General features: G+C 37.0%; 1 protein-coding gene across 3 annotated transcripts in view; it reads right to left on the minus strand.

Annotated features, from left to right (window-relative positions):
- Nucleotides 1–21155: 21155 nt before the first annotated feature.
- The window catches only part of LOC129240965 (probable protein phosphatase 2C T23F11.1), a 44922-nt gene continuing 41943 nt past the window's right edge, over nt 21156–24134 (minus strand). For all 3 annotated transcript variants that reach the window (XM_054877047.1, XM_054877048.1, XM_054877049.1), the window contains exon 4: nt 21156–22395. In XM_054877047.1, coding sequence (XP_054733022.1) covers nt 22037–22395 — 359 coding nt within the window. In that variant the 3' untranslated portion in view covers nt 21156–22036. The remainder of the gene's footprint in view (nt 22396–24134) is intronic.

The raw sequence follows: 24134 nt of genomic DNA on the forward strand, positions 1-24134 counted from the left end.
AGCTAATTAGTTTTACTCCCAAGTTGTCCTCAAATACCGTACGCGTCCTGTACGCATCGTTGTCAAGCCCATACTAAAAGCCAGGGGCTGAAATAGGCAATGGAATAAAACAAAGAAAATTCAAATTGTTTGGGTAATCTTTATTATTTAACGCAATTTATTTTTTTAAGATAATTTCTTTCAAATGTAGGCCGCAACTGCGCCGTAATTCAGACATCCGTAAACACCGATTTTGAAAGACTCGTTGAAGGACTTCACATGGGATCTCGTGAAAACCTTAGTAATGTTGGCCTCCAATGCCTCGATCGAAGTTGGTTTATCCACAAAGCATTTAGTCTTTACATACCCCTACAAATAAAAGTCCAAAGTTGTGATATCACACGACCTTAGTGGCCAATCCACTGGCCCGAGACCCGAGGTAAATTGCTCGCTGAAACTACAACGCAGTAAAATCACTGTTTCACGGCCTGCAGGCAAGTATCGCCGTTTTATTGGAATTAAATGTTGTGGAGATCACGGGCTTCACTTTCCGGTAACAAGCAGTTTTTTATGATGGCGCGATAGCGTTCGCTATTCACTGTTACATTAGCGCCAGCCTCGGCTTTGGGTCCATCATAACACCATGAATTTGCCTGAGCGCGCGTTGAACACTTTTCACGGAGCTCGATTTTCTTAATACAATTGTACGATTAGTAAACATTGTAGAGACGTCAGTCTTTCCATGATGATACGTCAATGAAAAACTGAAAAAAATTATGTATTTAGCTTGACAGCAGTCACGCGTGATCTGTCGAAAAAAGTACCTTCAAGCTGATTACGCTTTGCTAGGTAGAGGAAGGTAGAAGAACCTGTATGGTTTTTGAGCGTTCGTAATATCTGTCAGTCTTCCGCAACCCTATTGAGAATTGATTTAGTATGTTTTTGATAAGGAGACAGTATCGAAAGTTGGTGCCTTGTCAATGTGAAACTAAACCTCGTACTGTCAGTATTGTAATCCCACCACTCCAGTCGGGTATCAATTATTGACAAAACTGCATACTTACTATACATTGATACTCATATTAAAAAAGAAATGCTTCAATTTGAGTTATCAGTAACGTATTTTTTTATTAAATTAACACCTTATCATTTCATAGAGCTAAATTTAAATATATGATTGTATGTATGTATGTATATATTCACTATAATCTGAGTTGTATTGTATGTGTGTAATACCCATGATATTTCAAAGTTATAGAGGTGGTTAGAAAAAAAAGATTTCGTGCTTATATGGTGAGGTGATGATTAAGTGAAATTAATACTAAAGGCCAAGATAAGGCTCAATACGAGGGTAACTATATATATTGTGTGCTTTGATAACCCTAGTCTAAAAGTTCTTAGGTACTAGCGGACAATTTTCCTGAAAATTTAACAAATTTCAATGCAACGTCATTTTGCCTTGGATGTGCGAATTGTTTTATTCACAGTTTGTTCAAAGTTTTTCGCTAAAACACAAATGGAGTTGGTTTGTAAAAATCTTCGTCCGATAACTTCGATGTGGGTTACATGGATCTACATTTTGGTTTTTTGTATAGGCGACTGACTTCCGATGTTTGTTTGTGCGCCAAACGAGATTCTGGCTTCTAAAAGCGCCCATCAAGTTATGGTTTAAAGAAAATTTACGTAGAAGTTGAAGTCTCTAGCACGTTGGGGTTATGAGAATAGTTGGAGGTAAAAACACGTTTTTCAATAGTGATATTAAGAGCACCTTTTGGACCCTAGAATGGTGTTCAGCGCACAAACTTAAATCGATGCCAGTTTCATGCAAAAAATACAAGGTGAAGTCCAAAATAAACAAGACTGGCGCTATAAAAATGTCTTTGATGGCGCCGTCTTTTTAATGAGTTAGTGCATTGGAAGTTACATCCCTAGCTGACTTGCAGTGAAAACTTGGTGACATTCGGTTCAGTGGAAGCAAAGTTATTGCGTCTAAAGTGTCAGTATGTTTGTGTCATCGGTACAAAAATGAGTTTCAAACACAGAACTAATATCAAATTTTGTTTTAAAAGCGTTAAAACGTTTATCGAAACATTTGAATTGATGAAATAAGAAGGCATATGCAAGTACAAATACGTGAATTTATATATGTACATATGCGCATATACATACATATATACGCTCACTTAAGTAGGAGAGAGCAAGATGTCGAACGTTGCCGTTCGTTTGCTTTATTCGTTCCGCGCTTTCGCTTGCAGTTCATTCAAGGTAACGGCAATGAGCAAGGTAACGACAAATGAGCAAGGTAACTACAAATGAGCAAGGTAACGACACATTTTTTCGTGCGTGCAGCCGGCTAAATCGAATTATAAGACGTTATCACGTCAAAAATTTTATGGCGACGATTGCCTATCCAGAGATGGTTGTGAGGACATAAATGACAATGAACATACCGGCCGCCCAAAATCAGTAATCACCGAATACTTCATCGAAATTGTTCTTAAATTTATCAAAAATGAACCGAAATCATCGTTGAAATTCTTGGAATCGGAGAAACCAGAACATCGATTTATTGCATTTTACCATCATTGGGGCTTACGAAAGGTTTCATTCCGCACAAGGTAACTGAGGACCAAAAATTGCTCAGAATTCAACATTCAAAAGACCTCGTTAAAGAGGTGAGAAAAGACGAAAACTTCCTTTACAACATTGTAACTGGTGATGGAACTTGGTGTTTCCAACATGAACCTGAAACTAAGCGCCAAAGTGCCGAATGGAAGGTCCCAGACGAGCCACCACCCAAAAAGTCGCGTTTGGAGAAGTTCTATCTATCTTCAATTTTCTATCTTCGCGTTTTGAAACGTTTGTTGCATTGCATTCATCGAATTCGCCCTGAATACCACGAGGGAGGAAGCTGCGCTTATTGCATGATGATGCACTATCTCGTCGACCGACTCTTGTTACTGATTTTTTGACTAGAAATCGCATTTTAACCATCAATCACTCACCGTATTCGCCTGATATGGCTCCCTGTGACTTTTACCTATTCGGAAAATTGCATTTGTCCATGGAATTAAAACGTTTAGCGTCCGTACCGACATCCTAAAGGCTTATACCGACATCCTGAAAGACATTTCGGTAAAAGACCTGAAACACTCTTTCGAAAAGCTTTTAGATCGCGAAAAACAGTGTATCGAGGCTAGATGGTTCTATTTTGAATAAATAAACTCGAAGTTATCAGAACAAAGCTCCTGTCGTTTCTATTTTAGCTCAGTCTTGTTTATTTTGGACTTCACCTTATAAGTGAATTGTGTAGACCTGTTTTATCAAAGCAAGCGAGCATTGATTAAACTAACTGCACTTTTGTCACATTTGAAGCATTGGAATACAAGTTCAATCGCGGACGATTTTCCTGAAGGTTGTCCTCAATCAGTAACTTGTTGTGAGATCGAGAGAAGTTTTAGCCGGAGATTATCTTAAAATATCTACATATAAAATATTTTTTCACGTTGGATCTCATAATTTTATAGTGGTCCGATTGGATTGACCTAAGAAAATAAATGAAAAAAAAAATCCTAGTGACAGCTTGTGAATCTTGGGTATATGCAAAATTTGTATCTTCACACATTTTCGACACAAAAATTGTAATATTAGTAGGGCTTTTAATCTGTTTTCATTAACAAATTTATTGGCTTATACAATATACTATATACTAGGGAATGATTTTTTTACATAGCAAAAACTTTTGATTTTCCTAAAGGAAAATATATAAAATATTTATTGTTTCTAATTACATACGAGCGCGGCGCCAAAGCTCGTGGAATGGATGAAGAAGGGTGGGGGTTGTGTTTTAATAAGCACTACTTAACGGCCTAATAGTTATAAATACTAAATTGTAGTTAAATCGATTCAAATATCTTTGAGATATTGTCGGATAAAGAGTTTTTCGGGAAGAAGACATCAAAAAATTAGTTAATTCCGAGCTAAGCATTGAAAAACAAAACACATCACTAGGGAAAGTAAGGCATTTTTTAAAATGGATTCTCGTCGAGAAAATGCAATGATTTATAAGTGACATACATAAGTAGTTCATCTATTCAGGTAAGGCAGAGAGATAATCGTAGACGATCAACGGTCTGTGCTGCCGATTGGGCAACGCAAAGTGTTGCAAATGCGTTCAAAATATAATAGAAAAAAGTTGATGCTTGATTTTAAAAGACAAATTTTACTCTAAATACCACAGCTTTATTAATACCACAACATTTTTGAAATTGTGTCTTTGGGAAGACTTAAGTTCAGACTAAGCTCATTCAGGTTAATACTAAATTTTTAAGTATTTCTAAATATCAATAGATTTTCGAGGCCACAAATTTATTGTTGTTGAAGATGGAGTCAGAAAAGAAATAATTATTTCATATTTAATTTCAATCACTTCTTCTTCATTCCGAGAGCTCGTTGGAGTCTTTTATATTTTTCCGCTTTTGCAACACTTCGTGCGAGGAGCTGTAATTCGATATTTTTAGCGAAATGTTTGGTTTTGTATTATATTAAGTAAAAGCTTAAATATAATGTTTTCACTTATTCCGATTTTTTTTTTTTTTTCAGTGAGCTGACAATTTCAACTCACCCAAAAGATGGAAGTAGTTTGTGAACATTTTCGTGCGATGATTTGTTACGATTTTGACATGGATTAACCAGACAGGAGTGCATAGATCACATCGTAGGGTCCTAACCACTAAACGATCATGGCCAATCGCGACAATCAAGAAGAAGAAGTGCATTGATCAACTTATTGATCGCCACTCTTAGCTACTGTGAAACGCTGATACAAAGAGTTCCAACGTGTCCGTCGATCGTTGAAGGATAAATTTCGTGTATGCCGTCCAAAAATGGTTGCTGTGTCAGAAACAATCGATGCTGTGCGTCAACTGGTAAGGCAAGATCGTCATGCGATATATCGTGAGATAGAGGCATTCTTGGGCATTAGTGGGTCCAGCATAAATTTAATATTTCATTAACAATTAGTCGTCAAGAAGATTTGTTCGCGTTGAATACCGCACGATTTGATGATTGCCTAAAACAGGACTAGTGTCGATTTGTGTAAAGAAATGTCGAAGAAATTCAGCCGCGGTGGTTTAAAGCACGTCTAAGACATTCTGACAAGTGCCGAAACTTGGATCCATACATACGAGCCGGAAACAGAACGGCAATCGACAAGATGGGTGTTCTAAGACGAGCTTAATCCAACAAAATTTGTTCACGGAAGAAACACATCAAAGCAAATGGTCACCTGTTTTTCGGTAAATCTAGTCATGTCGCAATTGTATTACTAGAGAAACTTAAAACAGTCAATTCTGAGTGATAAACAACCATTTGTTTACGGGAAGTTTTCGGAGGATTAAGGAAAACCTACCGCGGAAGACAAATCATCCTTCATCAAGACAATGCGAGCTCTCGCGTATTGGTTCACATACTATAGTTTTGAGCACTAAAAAAATCAAATTAATAGGTCATCCGAATTAGAGCGCAGATTTGTCACCTAATGATTTCGTTTACTTCGAACATCGAAAGTAAAATGCGAGGTCAACGCTTTTCAACGTCTTGACAAACTGTTGAAGCTTTAAACAGCTCGAATTGACTTCTGAGGGAAAACAACAAAGCTATTTCCATTTTTATTTTGCGCATTTAGTCATTATTGGGCGCAATATATAATATAAAATGCTACCCTCGTACAAAGTTACATTAGTATGTATTATTTCTTTCGATACTTTGCTTTCGACAGTCCATTTTTGAAGCCTGTCAAAATGTATGTCAAGTGTTTTGTGAGCTTTACAGATCTATGCTCTTGTTCTGATTGCTTTACGCGTTATTGCAATATTGCTACAACTTGAAATAGATCGACGTTGTGGCAGAATGTCTATCATCTAAATCTACCGGAAGACTGAACGCGTACATAGCTCAAGAGGCATGAGTTCTATACGGATTATATGACTCCGAAATGTATCTGGGTGCAGAGATTCCCAACAACAATAGGAGAAGAAGGGTGGAAAAGAGGCATGAAACCTAGCTCCAATACGCTCGATGTATTTACTGAGCAGGTGCAGGGATTTATTACGCAGAGCTAGACATCAGGCAGCCGTTCAAGTTGCCCGACCACTACGGTAGCTTTCAAGCAGAAGTCTTTACTGTAGGAAAGGTTGTAGAAATAGCATTCGCAAAGGCATCCAGCAACTCCACAATAAATATATACGTTGATGGTCAAGCGGCGATAAAGGCAATAAACTCATATGAAATTTCATCATAAAAAGTTCTTAAAAGCAGGGAAACGATAGAGAGACTGGCCGCAGATAGACGGTTAACTGGACATAAATGCATTGTAGGACACTAAATTGTAGATGAGATTGCCAAGAGCGCTGTTTATATATCATTTGAACAAGAAAATGACATACTAAGCCTTTGAACATGAAAATACGGATAGACAGGAGGTGGAACAACCTAGCCACTTGCAAAACCGCGAAAATCTTGTGTGTACAGAATGCAGATAAATACGTCAGGTTCGTATTACCCTGTCTGGAAAGGACAGCAGAACTACCGTAGATATTGAATTTGAAAAGGTCGAGCCAAGGAGCACCAGGAGATTTGGTGGCTTCTAAAACACTCAGGCTAAAGAGCCCATTGTATTTAAAGCTCTGGAAAGGGGGTAGATAGTCAAGAAAGGAAGGAGAAAAGTATCAGAGAAAGAGATAGGAAAGAATAGAGACAGAGATAGAGATAGTTAGTCCTGTGAGAATTTTCCAGATTCTTTGGCAAATCTGTAAATATCCTCCAGTTTTAGAGAACGAATATTACTCATTCTCTTGACATCGGAACCTAATACTCGTAGCCTTGCTCTAGCAAAGGCAGGACACTCACAGATACCGTAGGTATACTGACAGGCCACAATTTGCTAGCGGCACCTGCATGCAAGATAGGAATCGCAAACAACGAAAACTGCAGATTTTGCAATGAACTGAAAAAGAGGGAAACTCTAGAACACCTCCTCTGTTTTTGAGCCGCATTAGCTAGAATCCGAATGAAATGCCTAGGAGCTCTACAATATGGAATGTCTATCGGGGTTTGATTTTCAGGGCTTACTTAGATTCGCAAAGGACGCAGGCTCATTACAAGAAGTGTACTACAAAGAAACGTAAAGGTTAAGCTCCATCTGACATCACTAAGGACCAATAGGTCTATGTGATGATTTTTAGCCAACCAGATCAACCTAATCTAATCTAACCGAACTTACTATAACTCAACCGTGTGTTCAGTAAAAAAAAATTAGCTAATTAGGCAAGTCTAATTTTCCTATAAAAATTATATCTGTATATATTTGTAAGGTTAGGTTAGGTTTTTGTGCAGTCGGCTTACAGTAGCCAACTTAGACCATGTAGTTTCATTGTGTAACACGGGAACCTTACTGTTCATTTTTTTTCATGGAACTAGTTAGACTCTCTTATGAAGCGTAGGATAGGTTTTATTTCAACACCAGATAGTTCCGTAAGAGATCCAAATTGGTATTTCCCTAACCACTTTACTCTACTTCTAGCTATGGCTGGACAATTACGGAGAAAGTTTTCTACTGTTTCTTCCTCTTCCTTGTCTCTACAACTACTGCAGTGTTCATGCGAAAATACTTCTGGTCTAGAAGAGTGACCTAAACCACGACCTTCGAGATGTTCTCTCTTGAGAGGTTGAGCAATTCTCCTGATCTTTTCTTATTTGCGGCCAAATTAGCCTGGTTGTAAAATCAATATTTTCTTCTCTCCATGACCTATTGGCGTCTTGGTGAATATTATTTTTTATCCTTAATTTGCAAATTGCTATAGGAATTCCAATATTGCCTCTGTTTGAAAGCAGTGGAAGATTAGTACCCTTTCTGGCTAGCTCATCGGCCTTGCAATTTACTTCAATATCTCGATGTCTCGGAATAAGCAACCTTTGACATTAGTATAACTGCCTTCATGGATTTGATGGGCGTCTGGCTGTCCGAAAAAATATTTATCGTAGTTTTTTTTACGGCGTGTATGTTAAGGTACACAGTTATCTCCTTTATGGCTAAGACTTCTGCCTGGTAGACGTTACAGTAGTACGGGGATAGATAATTATAATCCTAATTTGTTTGAAAAAACTTTATTTTCTAGCTTGGATCCATCCGTGTAAAAATTTATTTCCCCTCTTCTCCATGGCCTGCCTTTGAGTTTGCTATTCTCTTCTTGACGTGTTACTAGCCTTGAAGAGCCTGTCGAAGGGAATGTGTTAGAAAAATTAAAAATTATTTATATTCAAACTAATACTTTAATTTTACGGTGTTTAATATTATAAGTTTATTCCGAACTCTAATAGAATTAGCCATTTTTGTGTCTTAAGCAGGTATAAAATGTTTCCTATTTAAAGAGACTATAAGGACTTAGGGCTAGAGGGAACTAATAGCTACTCTATACAAGGTTGAAAATTTAAAGCATTTTGCGAGGCAAATTTATTATGTAACAGTGGTGTTTTTTGTTACGCAAGTTCAGTATAAAGCAAACGCATGTAACCGTTAAAGCTTAGCGGCAAATTGTTATCATAGTACAAATACGCCTGATTGATTACCTGTTGCAAAACAAATGAATTCCAGGTAATCATGGTTCACTGATAATAAGATTCGACAGCATGTCATGGGCTCTATCATTAACGATTGAGTAGAGAGCAAACATGACGAGTTGCCTTACCTTAGAATAATAATAAAATAATAGACCGAGATATATTAGTTTGGGGAAAAAGAATTCCAGCATAAAATTACAAAACTTTATTTAAGGTGTTTCGGATAGTCCGATTTTGGTTAAATATGCACCGTTTTGATGTATATTTTGTGGCCATTTTAAAAATAGCTTCATAATATCGCTTTCATAGAATTCTTGGCCCTTATTGCCGAAAAACTCTAGCAATCGTTTTTCACAATCTTCTCTTCATAGTAATTTCTTATCACTCAGGAAGTTTTGCTATGAGAGAAAAACGTGGTAATCGCTTGGTACCAGGCCTATATGGTGGATGCATTAAAACTTCCCAATCGAGCCTCACTGTGACTTTTTATCGTTTTAGGATGCCAAAATTAAAAAAAAAAAAGTTCTGCGAAAATGATTTTCTTTCGGTATGTTCCTGGGCACAGGAATATAGAGGGAAATGAAATTGCCGATGAGCTTGCCAGGAAGGGGGCGGCAGAACCAAATCCAGCTGCCCTCTTCTCAGACATCGGCATCCCCTTGGCCGTCGTTAAAGGGAAACTACACAACTTCTTTCTAAGAAAGGCGCAAGACAGATGGAGGTCTGTCTCATCGTGTGCCATTTCAAAAGCACTATGGCCTCAATATGACATAAACAGAACGCTTAAGGTGATGGGAACTCCCCGCCATTCAATTTCCAAACTCATTGCGGTGATCACTGGCCACTGGGTGATCGGCACTCACGCGGAGAAGCTTGGAATTCCGTACAACCCCCATTGCAGAAGCTGTGGGGATCCTGCAGAGAAAGAGACTGTGGAGCACTTTCTCTGCAGATGTCCGGCCTTGGCGGCTAGGCGTTTGAGATTCCTCAGCATCCCCTTTGGGGATGACTTGATGAAATTCTCCAGCCTAGATCCCTTTTCTCTCCTCCGCTACATCAACAGCACTGGATGGCTGTAGACGGGCTTATCTCCTACCTTAATCCTTTCACAGGTAGTGGTCCACTTTATGGTATCAAAACGGCACGTAAGTGCTACTTGTAGTGTACCTGGGGTACTCTTGCCATCTTACCTACCTACCTACCTATGTTGTGTAAAAATGATCAAATTTTACGACAGTGTACTCAAAATTTATCAAAACAATAGTTTTAAGAAAGATAACCGTTTAAAAACACAAGCCGGTGCGTCAATTGAATAATTTTTATTTATTATCCGAACATCGCTGTGAAGTTTGTTAAAAGATATAATACGAATAAATATCAATTTCATAAAATTGAGTATTTGCTGATTAAATTTCAACAATTTTGTACTTCAGGGGTAAGTAAGAGGACTATAAAGTTTTTACTATCGATACAAATCCGCTCAGTAAAATATCACTAAAACAGCCATAGCTTAATATTATTTTTGATATTTTACTGAGAAAAACTTATATTGGTCCATCGAGTTCCGTCCATTCTTTAACAGCGAAACGACCTTTAGGATTCTGTGTTTCAGATACTGGAATACAATTTTGCTACAATTTGCTACCACAGCTTTAAAATAAGTTTTCATGGCGATTCCTCGGAAAGAACTTTTTGAAATTTGGCTGACGAGCTCAAAAGAAACGCGTCGTGATGCGGTGTTAGAGAAAATTTTTGCGGTGATCGGAAGAGACGTGGATACTAAAAAGCTAGGAGAGCGTATAAAAAAAACTGTGTTACCAACTTTCTTCAAAGTGGGAGGGGTCTTGCCGAGTTAAGGCCCGTGTTCTAGCCCGTAATTATAGTTGGTTTTCCAAGAGTGAAGACTTTGGAAAATACCGTCTTGATGTTGGGCCATCAACTTCATCCTCTATTAGATCCAATGTAGGTAGACCACATGTGGCGTTTTCCGATTCTTCTCTTCGCACAAAGAAAAGAAAAGCAAAGAGTCTTTTAGCAGTATCAAATAGCGAACAAGTGTTAATGGCGGCAGAAATGGGACTTAGATTAAACGGTAAGAGAAATTCCGCAATATTATTTAAAGAGCTGTGTTTGTCTTCACCGTCAAGAGGTACTGTGTTGGGGTTGCGATGGCTCGGAGCAAAAACGGTATAAGCAAAAGGTCAGCGAAGGAAATCAATCTGATAGCAGCATGTTTTTGTTTCACTCGTACTTCTCCAAATGTATACTCTAGTTAATGAACGTAGAGTTGTTATATGGAGGAACCCTGTTCCATCATCAAACAGATATTGCCATCTCATTAAATTTTTGTTTGAAAAAGAAACGCGAGATGCTATTGTGAGAGAAGTAAAGATTGTGGAAGACCAAATTTCTAATCTTCTTCCTACAATAATTAAGATGGAAAATTTAAACTTTAAAGTTACTAGTACACTAATTTTGTGTATGATTTACGGTAAAGTATGTAATGCACTTTCAGCATATACCTCATCTCAAGCGTGTTATATATGTGGTGCTTCAGCGAAGGATATGAATAATTTTAGCGCTTTGTCGGAACGGAAAGTTGACGCAAAGATGCTAAGATTCGGCATTTCACCATTTCACTCATGGATACGGTGCATGGAGTGTATGTTGCACTGCAACAGAGGAAGGAAAGCGTTCAAAGCAGATTTAGAAACGAAACTGGGCTATTAATTGATATGCCAAAAGAGAAATCTGGCAATACAAATGACGGAAAAACAGCACGACGTTTTTTTAGTAATGCAGAAGTTACTGCAGACATTACAGGCATTAACTTATGTCTCTTAAAAAGGCTTTTCACCATATTGTCTTGCTTAGGGTGTGAATTTTAGATAAATGCTGAGGCCTTTGAGGTATACGTGAGAGACACACGCGATCTTTATATGAGGGAATATGAGTGGTACAATATGCCAGTCAGTCTGCATAAAATACTGTTCCATTCAAGACATATAATATCGTCATGCATGGTTCCTATTGGTCAGCTTTCCGAAGAAGCGCAAGAATCGAGAAATAAAGATGTCAGAAATTATCGTGAATGGTGTACAATGAAAAGTTCACGAACTCAAACCAATGAGGATTTATTGCACAGGCTTCTAATATCATCCGATCCCTACATTTGCAGCTTACGTAAGCCATCGAAAACCAAGCGCGGGACTTTGCCTCAAGATTTAATTGCATTGCTGGCCCAGGAAGAAGTGTTATGAATAATTGCTTTCGAATAAGTGTTTATGTTTTGTTATGTTTAATCTTTAGAAACTGTTTATTGGCTTACTATTAATAAAATAAAGATTAGTGACATATTTATCATTGAAACAATTTGTGATTATCTCCTTCATTGAGCAGTATAATGTAGTATAAAAAGGTACCCAGGGGCTGAATGAAATCTTTTAAATATTAGTCATAAGCCTCTAAGCTAAAGTTAAGAAATCTATACAATTTGTATTTAAATTGGCACTGGAAAATGCTTTTAAAGTAGAAAATATGATTAGGTGAAATTTTACCTTATATGTGGGCAAGGAGAAAAAGTGGGCGTATCACGCACATTTTTATTCTCAAATCAGATTTAGGTATCTGCAACCACACTGCAAAATTTGAAATGAATTGCTCCATTGGTTTGGCTGTTATTAATTTTGGCATCCTAAAAGTGAAAAAAGTCACACTGTGCGAGCTTCCGGAGCTTTTAGCTAGTCACCACAGACTGATGGAATACAACACCTCTTCTGTTGGCCAATTCTGGCCGTTTCTGGTCAATCGCTAGCTTCAAACGCTCCAGTTGTTGACAGTAGAGATTTGAATTTAGTGCTTGGCCATACGGAAGCAACTCATAATAAATCAATCCTTTCAACGGCAATCTTCCTGGTCGTTAGTCCTGGTTTGGTCACCGTTTGAGCTGCTTCATTACGCTTTGACTACGATCGTTTTCGCACAATAATGTCGCATGTGACCCATTTCTCATCCCTAGTCACCATCCCTTTAAGAAATGCGTCGATTTCATTCCGTTTGGCTAAGGTTTTGCAGATGAAAATTTTATACATCATATTTTCTGGTGCTAGTTAGTGTGGCACCCAAACATCGAGCTCTTTTTTGAGTCCAGCTTTCCGCAAATGGTATAAAACTGTTTTATGGTCGATGTTTGGCTACTGGGCGATGCGACGACTACTAAAATGGCGGTCAACTTCGATTATTTCTGTTATTTTATCGATATTATTGACATTTTCTTTAACATCAAAAATGCCTGAACGGAATTGACGAAACGAAAATTGCACGTTATTATGTTAGCTTTTACAGAATCGGCACCATAAGCAACATTCGCAATTTCAGCGGCCTGGCTTGCATTTTCGCCTTTATCAAAGAAATATTGCAACTTCTCTTTGCTGACTTCCATTGTTAACACCCTGTAACTCACAACTGAATGGAACAAACAAAAAACAACAAAAAAATTATTTTAGTCGAAATGTCACCTTGAAAACGAGCATAAATTTTAAATTTTTAAATCGATACTTTATGAGATATCGATCACTACAACCATCTACCGAGGAAATAATGGATTTCTTTTTCCTCAAACAATATATCTCGAAAGTGTGCTCAAGGTTAAGCTTTTTTCCAATTTGCGTTGTGCGTCTTAATATTTTCCTACAAGTGTAAGGTCCTGAAGTTATATCGTGTCTCTGAAGGCAAATAGTTTTTTTCTGTGACAAACGTTTTCATTGTGGAAATACACTCAGAAAAAACCTGTTTGATATACATATTATGTACACACTGAGGAACGCAAGCAGAATCTACTATGCAGAACCACACTTAGTAAAAATAAATTTGCAAAACTTTTTTACTGCATTCAAAAGTCGTAAGCTTAACGAGTTTCGCATATTGGTTTCGAAATTATACTCAACATACATTTCTATATACAGTCCTTAAATTGATAAGAGCGTTGCTCCAGAGTCCTAAGGTCTTAAATTTGCTACTCTACCATACTTACATACTACACACATACATTTAAAAGTAGGTATACAAATATTTATACTTTTGTGGACAAAGTTTCGTTAACAAATTGAAGAACTTAAAGCATATAAATTGAGGCACATTGAAGAGGTAGCAGCAGTAGAACAAAAACAGCAACAGCAATGTATTTTGTTTTTGCTTTTGCTCCCCATTATGTCAAAATCTATAAACAAAGACTGACAGTTTAAAGTAATTTAAATAAAATTTCACAATTTTGTACAACACATTTTGATTGAAAACATTGTAATCGGGATTTAGTGCCAGTAGCAGCTGCACCAGGGCCCTCTTAAAAGTGTCGGATAATATAAGGCTAAACATTGACAAAAAACGTGTAGTATTTTTCTACTTTACTCGACATTTCCAAAGCATTTGACTTTGCAGACCACCAACTTTTAACTTTGAAGCTTAAATATTGGGTTGTTCGGAAAGTAATATCGTTTTTTCCCGACAGAGGATTTATTTGTATTTTTTCACAGCTAACCTCGCACTTAAGTCGCATTGTCCGTATATGTTTTGACAGCTGATATAGCAAGGCTTGTGTGTCAATAAGTTCAATAGATTTTACGCAGTAGTTTTTGATCGGTGCCCTTTTAAATATGGAGAGCAATAAGCAGCATTTTCGTCATATTTTACTTTTTTACTACAGAAAAGGTAAAAATATTGTTCAAGCCAGAAAGAAATTCACCGAACTGATTTGCAAAATTTCGCTCCGGCAATTTTGATGTCGAAGATGCACCACGTTCTGGAAGGCCGGTTGAAGCTGATAAAGACGCGATAAAGGCATTAGTTGATGCAAACTGGCGAATAACAACACGTGAGATCGCTGAGAGGCTACATTTATCGAATTCAATGAACTTAATTAGATATTTATTCATTATACGAAGAAAGTCTTTCATTTTCATCACAAAAAACCGAAATGACTTTCCGAACAACCGAATACTTAATTAATTTTTCAACTTCGGCTTTAACTCGTGTAGGAACATATCTTAGTGACCGATTACAAGCAATATGTGTCGGTAAGACCTTATTAAACTTCTTACCTATAAGCAGAGGTGTACCTCAAGTGTCTATTTTTGATCTCTTTTGTTTGTCTTGTATACTAATGACTTGTTTAGTCTGATTATATATAGAGATGTCCAGGTATATGCCAATAAAGTTCAGTTAAAACACATGGACTGAAAAGCCTCGGGCCTAACACGTAAATGGCACTAGCTTTATTGCATTCACCTCTTTTCCAGTTAGTACTAACCTTAAAAAAACAGCTGTTTAAATTTCATGATAATCTTTTCATTAGTTCGTGAATTATTGTGGTAAGAGGGACGCTACTTTTGTTATTTTCAAATCTAGGGATCAAAAAGAATTTCATGTTTTAATTTTGCACTGCTTTTTGATAGGGGAAATTAACGTTCAAGCGCAGCAATGGATTGGAAAATGATATGGGGACTCCGCTCCATCAGAAACAACAATAAACGATGGTTTGTTTATTTCAAATCTGGTGGTGGAGACATCTATGAAGTACAAAGCAGTGGACGTGCAAATGAGGCGGTAACACCAGAAAACATCAAAAATATCTACAAAATCGTTTTGAATGATCGAAAAATGGAGATGCGTTAGTTAGCTAACATTGTAAAGATATCAAAAGAATCTTTTGGCTTTAAATTACATGAGCATTTGACTATGGGAAAGCTTTGTTCAAAGTGGGTGCCGCATTTGCTCACTGTTGATTAAAAACAAGAACGTGTTGATGATTCTGAGCAGTGGCAAAACTACATGAATTGAAGTTCGAATAGCTCCCACATCCACCGCATACGCGGCGAGGCTGTAGTTCTACGCGGCGAGGCTTGCCGTCTTAAAGATACATACAATAGTGCCACTGAGATGTATATAAGGTTGTCAAAAAAGTCTTGCGGTATTTTTATTGAATTTTCAATTGTTCATAAAATTGGTTATAATAATGCGATTTAAGTCAAATATGCACCGTTTTGTTCGATGACGAGTTCCCAACGAGATGCCAACTTCATAATGCCCCTCTTATAGAAGCTCGCTTCCCTATTGTCAAAAAAACTCGGAGAGCCAATTTTCACAGGACTCTCTTGTGGACAACTTCCGACTACCAAGCTCGTTCGCCATGGACAGAAATAGGTGGTAATCACTTGGTGCGATATCCGGACTATACGGTGGATGCAAAAGAACCTCCCATCCGAGCTCCCGGAGCTTCTGGCGCATCACCAAAGATGTGTGTGGCCTCGCGTTGTCCTGATGGAAGACAATTCGGCCTCTGTTGATCAAAGATGGCCTCTTCTGCATGAGTGCTGCATTCAAGCGATCCAGTTGTTGGCAGTACAGGTCCGAATTGAGCGTTTGGCCATAGGGGAACAGCTCATAGTGGATGATTCCCTGCCAATCCCACCAAACACACAGAAGAATCTTCCTGGCCGTCAATCCAGGCTTGGCCACCGTCTGGGCAGCTTCACCGCTTTTCGACCACGACCGTTTGCGCTTCACGTTGTCGTAAGTGACCCACTTTTCATCGCCAGTCACCATCCGCTTCAAAAACGGGTCGATTTTGTTGCAATTCGGAAGCGATTCGCATGCATCCATACGGGCAAAAATGTTTTTTGCGTCAAGTCGTGTGGCACCCATACATCGAGCTTCTTTTTGAATCCAAGCTTCTTTAAATGGTTTATAACGGTTTGATGACTCATGCCCAGCTCTTGGCCGATGCTACGGAAGTTACTATGCCGGTCTCTTTCGATCAATTCAGCGATTTTTGACGACAGGCCTTCCGGACCGTGGCGCATCTTCGATCACCTCTGCACCAGAACGAAAACGTTGAAACCATCGTTGTGCGGTGGATATGGAAACTGTATCGGGTCCATAAACTGCACAAATTTTATTGGCAGCATGAGATGCATTTTTGCCTTTATCGTAGTAGTACTGTAAAATATGCCGTATTTTCTCTTTATTTTGCTCCATGTTTGCGACGCTATAACTCAGGAACGACTAAAAGCAAACAACAATTAATCAAACACGTGTTAGCACGAGAAAAGAGCTTTCCAAAAAGCTCTAGCGTGAACCGATGCGACGAATACAACTAGAACTACGCGCTTGCAAAGACAAGCTTGCGGAAATACCGCAAGACTTTTTGGCCAACCTTATACATTTCTATTTCAGTTAGTGCTAGGGAAATTATTTCTTTTCATCTCCGAGGCTTGAAATCATATATGCCTCACGCTGCTGGTCGGCAGTCTCCGTCGAGCCACGGAGTGTTAAGGAATAACTTTTTAACATCCAGTGTCAGTCCCACGCCATGTCCGAGAAAGATAAAAAAACAACGTTCAAGAGGAAATTTATTTCTTTAAAGGTAAAGAGACAAGTCTTGGATCGTCTTTTGAAAGGAGAAAAAGCAACTCACATTGGAAAAAGCCTTAATTTGAATGAAGCAACTGTCTGGACTCGCAAGAAAAATGAAAAAAAAAGAAAAACAGTTGCTGCAGGATCATTGACATCCGAAAAACGTGCAGCTCGCCCCCGGGCGTCAAAAATTGAGAAAATGGAAAAGGCACTTGGATTGCCAGCGACGACTGGCTGTGCGCAGACCTAAAAAAAATGCGCGCCGGTAAGAAATTTCAGGCCAAATATCTCAAAGATCGACTTGCTTATTTTCAAAATCTTGCCGTTCACTAAACTTAGTCTTGATGAAACACAGGTGTTTGATGACTGAATGTCAATACTTTGAGTTTTCTGTCCGTTTTTGGAATAGTTTAACGCAAAAAATTAAATGTATAAAAGAGAACTTACGCTTCAGAAAATAATTGCTTCGATACTTTGCCTTTGTATGTATACTTTTTTTATTTTTTTTAACCTTCTACAACTTCAACTTTTTTACCACAACTACTTTTTTTATCACTAGTGATATTTTAATTTTAATTTTATTGCTAAATTTTGTAATCTAGGATTGAAATATGTTATGTATTCTTAAGGTTAATCATTGTAAAAATACCCTATGGTGTGTTTGACTTAAAAAAAAACCATAAATCAGCTACTCTATTGCTACTACCTTTTCAATGTGCCTTGGTGTGAACAAATTTTTAAATAAGTATCGACAAATATTCTTGATACATAAAAAGTGGGCGTGGTTTTTAACCGATCTCAATAATATTTATGTATGGAAGATTTAAATGAGGTTGGGCGTAGTGCGTGGGTGTGTTCTATTAAGTCGTTATCGAGAAACATGCATTTACCTAAAATGGGAGTGGCACTATCCATTTTTCAAACTTTTACTTTCAACTTCTTTCTTTTTCACCTTTACTAAATTTGAGTAATTTGCTTCATTTGTAAGGAAAATTTCACGTTTTTGTTGTATATTTTTTTATTTACCGTTATATGGGAGTTGGGCGAAATAATTGACGATATTTTCTTGGACAAATAGTAATATGTGAACCAAGTTTCATTGATCAAGTTTTGTTCGAGTTATCGTGTGCACGGACGGACACACAGAAAGACATGACTAAATCGACTCCTCTCATTACTCTGATTATTTTGGTATACACTCGTTTATGTCTATCTCGATTCCTTTGTGTTGTTATCTATAACCGTTATGTGAACAAAATTTAAAATACGCTTCGCAAATCATGAGATGAGACTAAGAACTTGTAGCCAACCAAATTTTCTTGCACACTTTTCTGGAATGCTGCGGGAGACGACATTGAGCCTTTGGCAGAATATTCATTTGAGCCGTTCCGGTAGTCGAGACTTGACTATCGTGAGATTGATGATAATTCTCTGTACAATTAGTGACAAAAAAGTTATTACAATGAAAGAATGCGATTGAAGAAGAAATGTTAAATAAATGAATTAATTTGCGTTCTTCTTCTTCAACTTCTTTCACTTCTTATGGCGTAGACAGACGGTGGTGTTAATTATATTTGTATATATAACTGGCGCTTACACCCTTTTTGGGTGGTTGGCCCAGCTCCTCGTCCTATTTGTGGCGTGCATGGTGATGCCTTCCACAAATGGAGGGACCTACAATTTTAAGCTGGCTCGGAACGGCAGATATTTTTTTTATGAGGAGATTTTTTATGGCAGAAATACACTCAGAAGAGTGTGTCATTGCCTGTCGAGGAGCGAAACTTAAAAAAAACTCAATTTTATTTCCTCATTTTGTTATTTCACGGAGGTTCGAAACTACGCACCAACACATTATACCACGGCGACTGGCTTAATTCGGATTTATCTCAGGAATCAGGTACAATTCACAATTTAATCGGATTTGCGAAATTTTTGATGACAACATTACCGAAAAATTACAGTTAATATCTATGGCGATTGAAAAATAATGAAATTTTTAAAGAGAAGCACAAGAAAGACTGGATGCAAAGCTAATTTGCACTAACACGTTTAAAATTACATAGATTATTTTGATATATCGGAGCAATTTAAGATTTTTTTGAAATAATTATTTCTTAATACAAGACAGTTAACACACGTATTTGTTGCTTGCGATTCAGCTGTTCTCTAATCCGCGTAACAATCGCCTGTCATATTAAAATTTTAATCAGAACTAACTGCGCCGGTAATCTCGATTAACGCCGCCGGTCTGTCTAGGCTATTAGACTTACAACTTCTCAGACTTTGCTTGCTGACCTAATCAATAATTCAGCTCTATCAAGAATTTCATGTGAATAAATGATTCCTACACAAGGTGAAGTTCAAAATAAACAAGACTGGCGTCATAAAAATGTTTTTGATGGTGCCATCTTTTTAATGAGTTAAAAGCTACATTCCTAGCTGACTTCCAGTGAAAGCTCGGAGACATTTGATTCAGCGGAAGCGAAGTTATTGCGTCTAAAGTGTCAGTATGTTTGTGTCATCGGTACAAAAATGAGTTTCGAACAAAGAGGTAATATCAAATCTTCGTTGAAATTCATGAAATCGGAGTTTAATCCGGACAAGTTAATTGAGGTCCAAAAATTACTCAGAATTCAACATTCGAAAGGCCTCATTAAAGAGGCGAGAAAAGACGAAAACTTCCTTTACAACATTGTAACTCGTGATGGAACGTGGTGTTTCCAAGATGAACCTGAAACTAAGCCTCAAAGTGGCGAATGCAAGGCCCCAGACGAGCCTCCACGCAAAAAATCGCGTTTGGAGAAGTCAAAAATCAAGTTGATGCTCATTTGTTTTTACGATTCCAAGGGAATTGTCCTCAAGGAGTTCGTGCCAACGGGCCAAACCGTCAATACAATTTTCTCTCTTGGCGTTTTGAAACGTTTGTTGCATTGCATTCATCAAATTCGCCCTGAATACCGCGAAGTAGGTATCGCATTATAATGCACCATCTCATCGATCCACTCTTGTGACTGATTTTTTGACTAGACCGCCATTTAAGGGGTTAGGGGTAGTCAGAATTTTCAAAAAATTGATTTTTTTTTTGCATTTTCTTAAAGTATAATATTTTAAAAATATTGTGTAAAAATTTGAAGTGAATCCGACAAATACTTTTCAAGTTATTCAACAATTAACAAAGGGCGCTCGGCCGCTCCGGAGCCGATAGCAAAACTTTAAATGCGTTTTTCTCAAAACTATGTTTTTCAAACTGGTGAACACTGTAACTTAAAAACCGCTACGTAGATTTCAATAAAATTTATACAGCTTTTCGATTTTTTTTTAACAATTAACTGTTGGTTTTTTTTTCTAAAATCTGGAAAAAATTTTCTGAGGCCGCCATTTTGTTCATTTTGAAAAAAAAAAGCTTCGATCAGGCACAAGATTATCTATTAATAAAACTAATTTTTCTTGTCCGATTGGTTTTATATGAATCTGCAAGGACTTGTGATGTTCACCGCAAGGGACTTCTGGAGAAACGGGCTTCACACAAACAGCGATAACTTTTGCAATTATTAATTTTTTTTTTTTAAATTTTGGTGAAGTCAAGTTAAAACATGATGTTTTCATGCTATGTTTTTATTTTTGTTAAATAAATTAATTAAGTAGCAAAAAAAAATTCGTGAAAATCATCATTTTTTCGGGCCTCTGACTACCCCTAACCCCTTAAGCATCAATCACTGATATGGCTCCCTGTGACTTCTACCTATTCGGAAAATTGCATTTGACCATGAAAGGAAAACGTTTTGCGTCCGTAGAGGTCATCTGAAGGGCTTGTGCCGACATTCTGAAGGACATTCCGGTCAATCACCGGAAACACTCTTTCGAAAAGCTTTTAGAATGCGCAAAACAGTGTATCGAGACCAGAGGGAATTTTCAAAATAAATGAACTCGAAGTTATCAGAACAAAGCTCCTGTCGTTTTTATTTTAGCTCAGTCTTGTTTATTTTGAACGTCCACTTATAATGCAAAACAAAAACAAAGTGACGAGGAGTTTCTTAATTCATTTTATAATTTATGGCACTAAGCTCACAGTAAGCCCGTTTCTTTAATTATTTGCTTAAATGCTAGTTGGAGCATCGCGCGCCCATATAGAAATTTAAAATAAAAAATTGTTTTTTTCTTTGTTGTTTTTTCAAAGTATATAACTAAATTTTTATTTCATCTCAGTCCCATCTCGACCTGACACATAAATTAATTTATAAGTGTTTCAAAATAAAAATTGTAACGAAATAATATCTTATTTGAACCATACAGTTAGGTAACTACTGCCAGAACGCCAGCGTAGTTGTAAATATATACTTTTAGTTCAGGATTACATCGTTAATAATGTTGACTACCTCTTACGCACAAACATTAAATTTAGGTATAATTTTACAATATAATTAATTATTAAAACAAAAATTTTTCAAGATTTTTCCGTTCAATTTTCTAAATGTAGGCTAAACAAAAAAGTTATTCATTATTTGTTGCATTAGCTATTTCAAATGTTTCGTGTGTTACTGTGTGTGTGTATGTGTGACTACGTGTATGTGTATTTGTCTACAGTGCAAGTTTTCGTGAAATACTTAAATCTGTTTAAACATTTTACAGGACTTGATATCATATTTTCATTTAATAGAGGTCATATTTTTGAAATTTAACTGTCCGACGATGTGGCGGTGCTGTGTGTGGTGTTGCAACTGGCAAAAGCGGAAATTTTTCAAATACAAAAATATAGATATGCATAGGTCATAAACACAAGGAACACAATTATTAAGTAACGCAACCTGTAGATTTTACAAAAAATATAATTGGTGCTCTCAATGATGCTTGTCGCAATTCTCAGTTGGTTGGGAGTTTTCCTCGTGTTATTAACATTAGTTTTCTTATTGCGAATAATAGTCATTACATTGTCTACTAACATCAAATTGCTTCCCATTGTTGGTGTTGTTGTCGTTACTGTTTTTGCTGATGCTCTGCCAGCGTTGAATAATTTGAAGATGAAGTTTTGTTATTTTAGATCGAGATCCTCATCCGTGGATGATGACGTGGTTATGTTGCCACTGCCGCTATTGACGTTGGTATTTTTAGCGCAGCGTGCTATCAGTTCTTCATATGGTTTATTCTGTAGTAAACAGACAAGCACAACAGTCATATTGTCGCCACCCAGGCCGCCCATTTGGCAATCGGGTGCGAGACAGTGATTCATCAATTCTTCGCAAATCTCTTCCGGATACATGCCCATGCCGATACGTTTTCGACAAAAGTCGATGACTTCTTTGTTGCTCATTACGTCCCAAATGCCGTCGCATGCCAACACAATGAATTCCCAATCGGATGTTATTTCACGTGCCTCCACATCGGGATAGGCTAAAGCAATGAATGAGTAGCGGCGGTTGAGTAGAATGAGGTAAGCATGAAGATGAATGGAAAGAAGAATCAGAAAAATACATAAATATAAGAAAATTCATTTAAAATTAATAGGAAAATCTTATGAACAATAAAACATAAACAAAAGAAATTACACATACATATTTATATATAGGAAGCATTTTTATGAAGTGTACGCGCCCGCCTTTGTAGTCCAATAGAATGCAAATACACATCGGAAAATAATCAAACGAAAGCCGTTGGAGCGAAAAGGGGCCAAAGTGCGTATTTTTGTATGTAGATACGTATTTAGTTATAAATATAGATCAACACGTTGCGATGATGAAAGCAATTGCCTTCACTTTATAAATTAAATGATCACATTTTTTTCACCGCAGTTCACATTTGGTTGGTGGGCTTGAAATGGTTTCGCGTGGGCGCTAATGTCAGATCATACAGTGGGATAGCAATATCATTTCAATGGTAATTTTTTTAAATTTGTTTTTGGGAAGTATTAGTATGGGGAAAATAAATTTATTATTTTCTCGCTAGATGGTTGTAGTGATCGATATCTCGTAAAGTATCGATTTAAAAATTTAAAATTTATGCTCGTTGTCAAGGTGACACACTAAAAAATCTTTTGCTATTCTTTGTTTGTTCAGGGTGTTAGCAATGGAAATCAACAAAGAAAAAATCGGTACATTTCACAGTTTTTTTTGATAAAGAAAAAAATGCAAGTCAGGCCTGCTGAAATCGTGAATGGTGCCAATACTGTAACAATTGATTAAGGGGACCCCCGGTGGTCTAGAAATTTCAAAAAATCGAGTTTTTGTTTTTTCGATATTTTGAAAGTACAGTATCGTAAGAAGAGGCAGTGAAATTTTCATACGCAAATTCCAAATATTATAGCTTCTACAGCCCATTAACTAGGTAGAGAGCAGTCCGCGCGCTCCTAAACTTCAAACTCATTTATCTCGAAACGACTTTTTTCGGTCTGGCGTTGTCAAAAAACAAAAAAAAAAAAAAACTATTCAACCGAATCGTCTGAAATTTTAATATGTTGTTCACAAAATCAATGGCTATCACCCGTACTGGAATCACATTATTATTTTAATTATTTCGTTTTATTTTATTTTTTATTGAAAAACTGAAAAAAAAGGATTTTTAGAGTGTCACATTCAAAACTGCGCCATTTTACCAATTTTTTTTATTCTAGTACGGGACATTGCTGCAGTCATACTGATTAATAATTTTTTTGATTTTTGGTGTTTCAGATAAATAGAAGAGCCAAAATGGACTACACCGGCCAGGTTCAATTTTTCAGCACCATTTTTAAAATTATTTATAATTTAAAAATACATTTTTTTTTCAATTTTGTTTGCAAAAGAAGTGAAATAAAAAGCCTAAAAAATTTAAATATCATTTTTCATTTTTTTATTGTAAAAAAAAATTCCTGAAAATACCCTAAATTTTCGAGTTCTAGACCAACGGGATCCCTTAAGTGTAATTTTGGTTTCATTTCCGTTCAAGCATTGTTGATGTTAAAAAAACTTTCGAAAATGTCGATAAAATCACAGAATTAATCGAAGTTTCCCGGCATGTTAGTAGTCGTAGCATCGCCCAAGAGCTAAAGATCGACCATAAAACGGATTTAAACCATTTGCGCAAAAATTTTATGCAACAATAATGGACTTCTTTTTCCCCTAACTAATATTTACACATAAATATATGTAATTAGC

This window comes from Anastrepha obliqua, chromosome 3 (genome assembly GCF_027943255.1).
Source record: "Anastrepha obliqua isolate idAnaObli1 chromosome 3, idAnaObli1_1.0, whole genome shotgun sequence".
NCBI lineage: Eukaryota > Metazoa > Arthropoda > Insecta > Diptera > Tephritidae > Anastrepha > Anastrepha obliqua.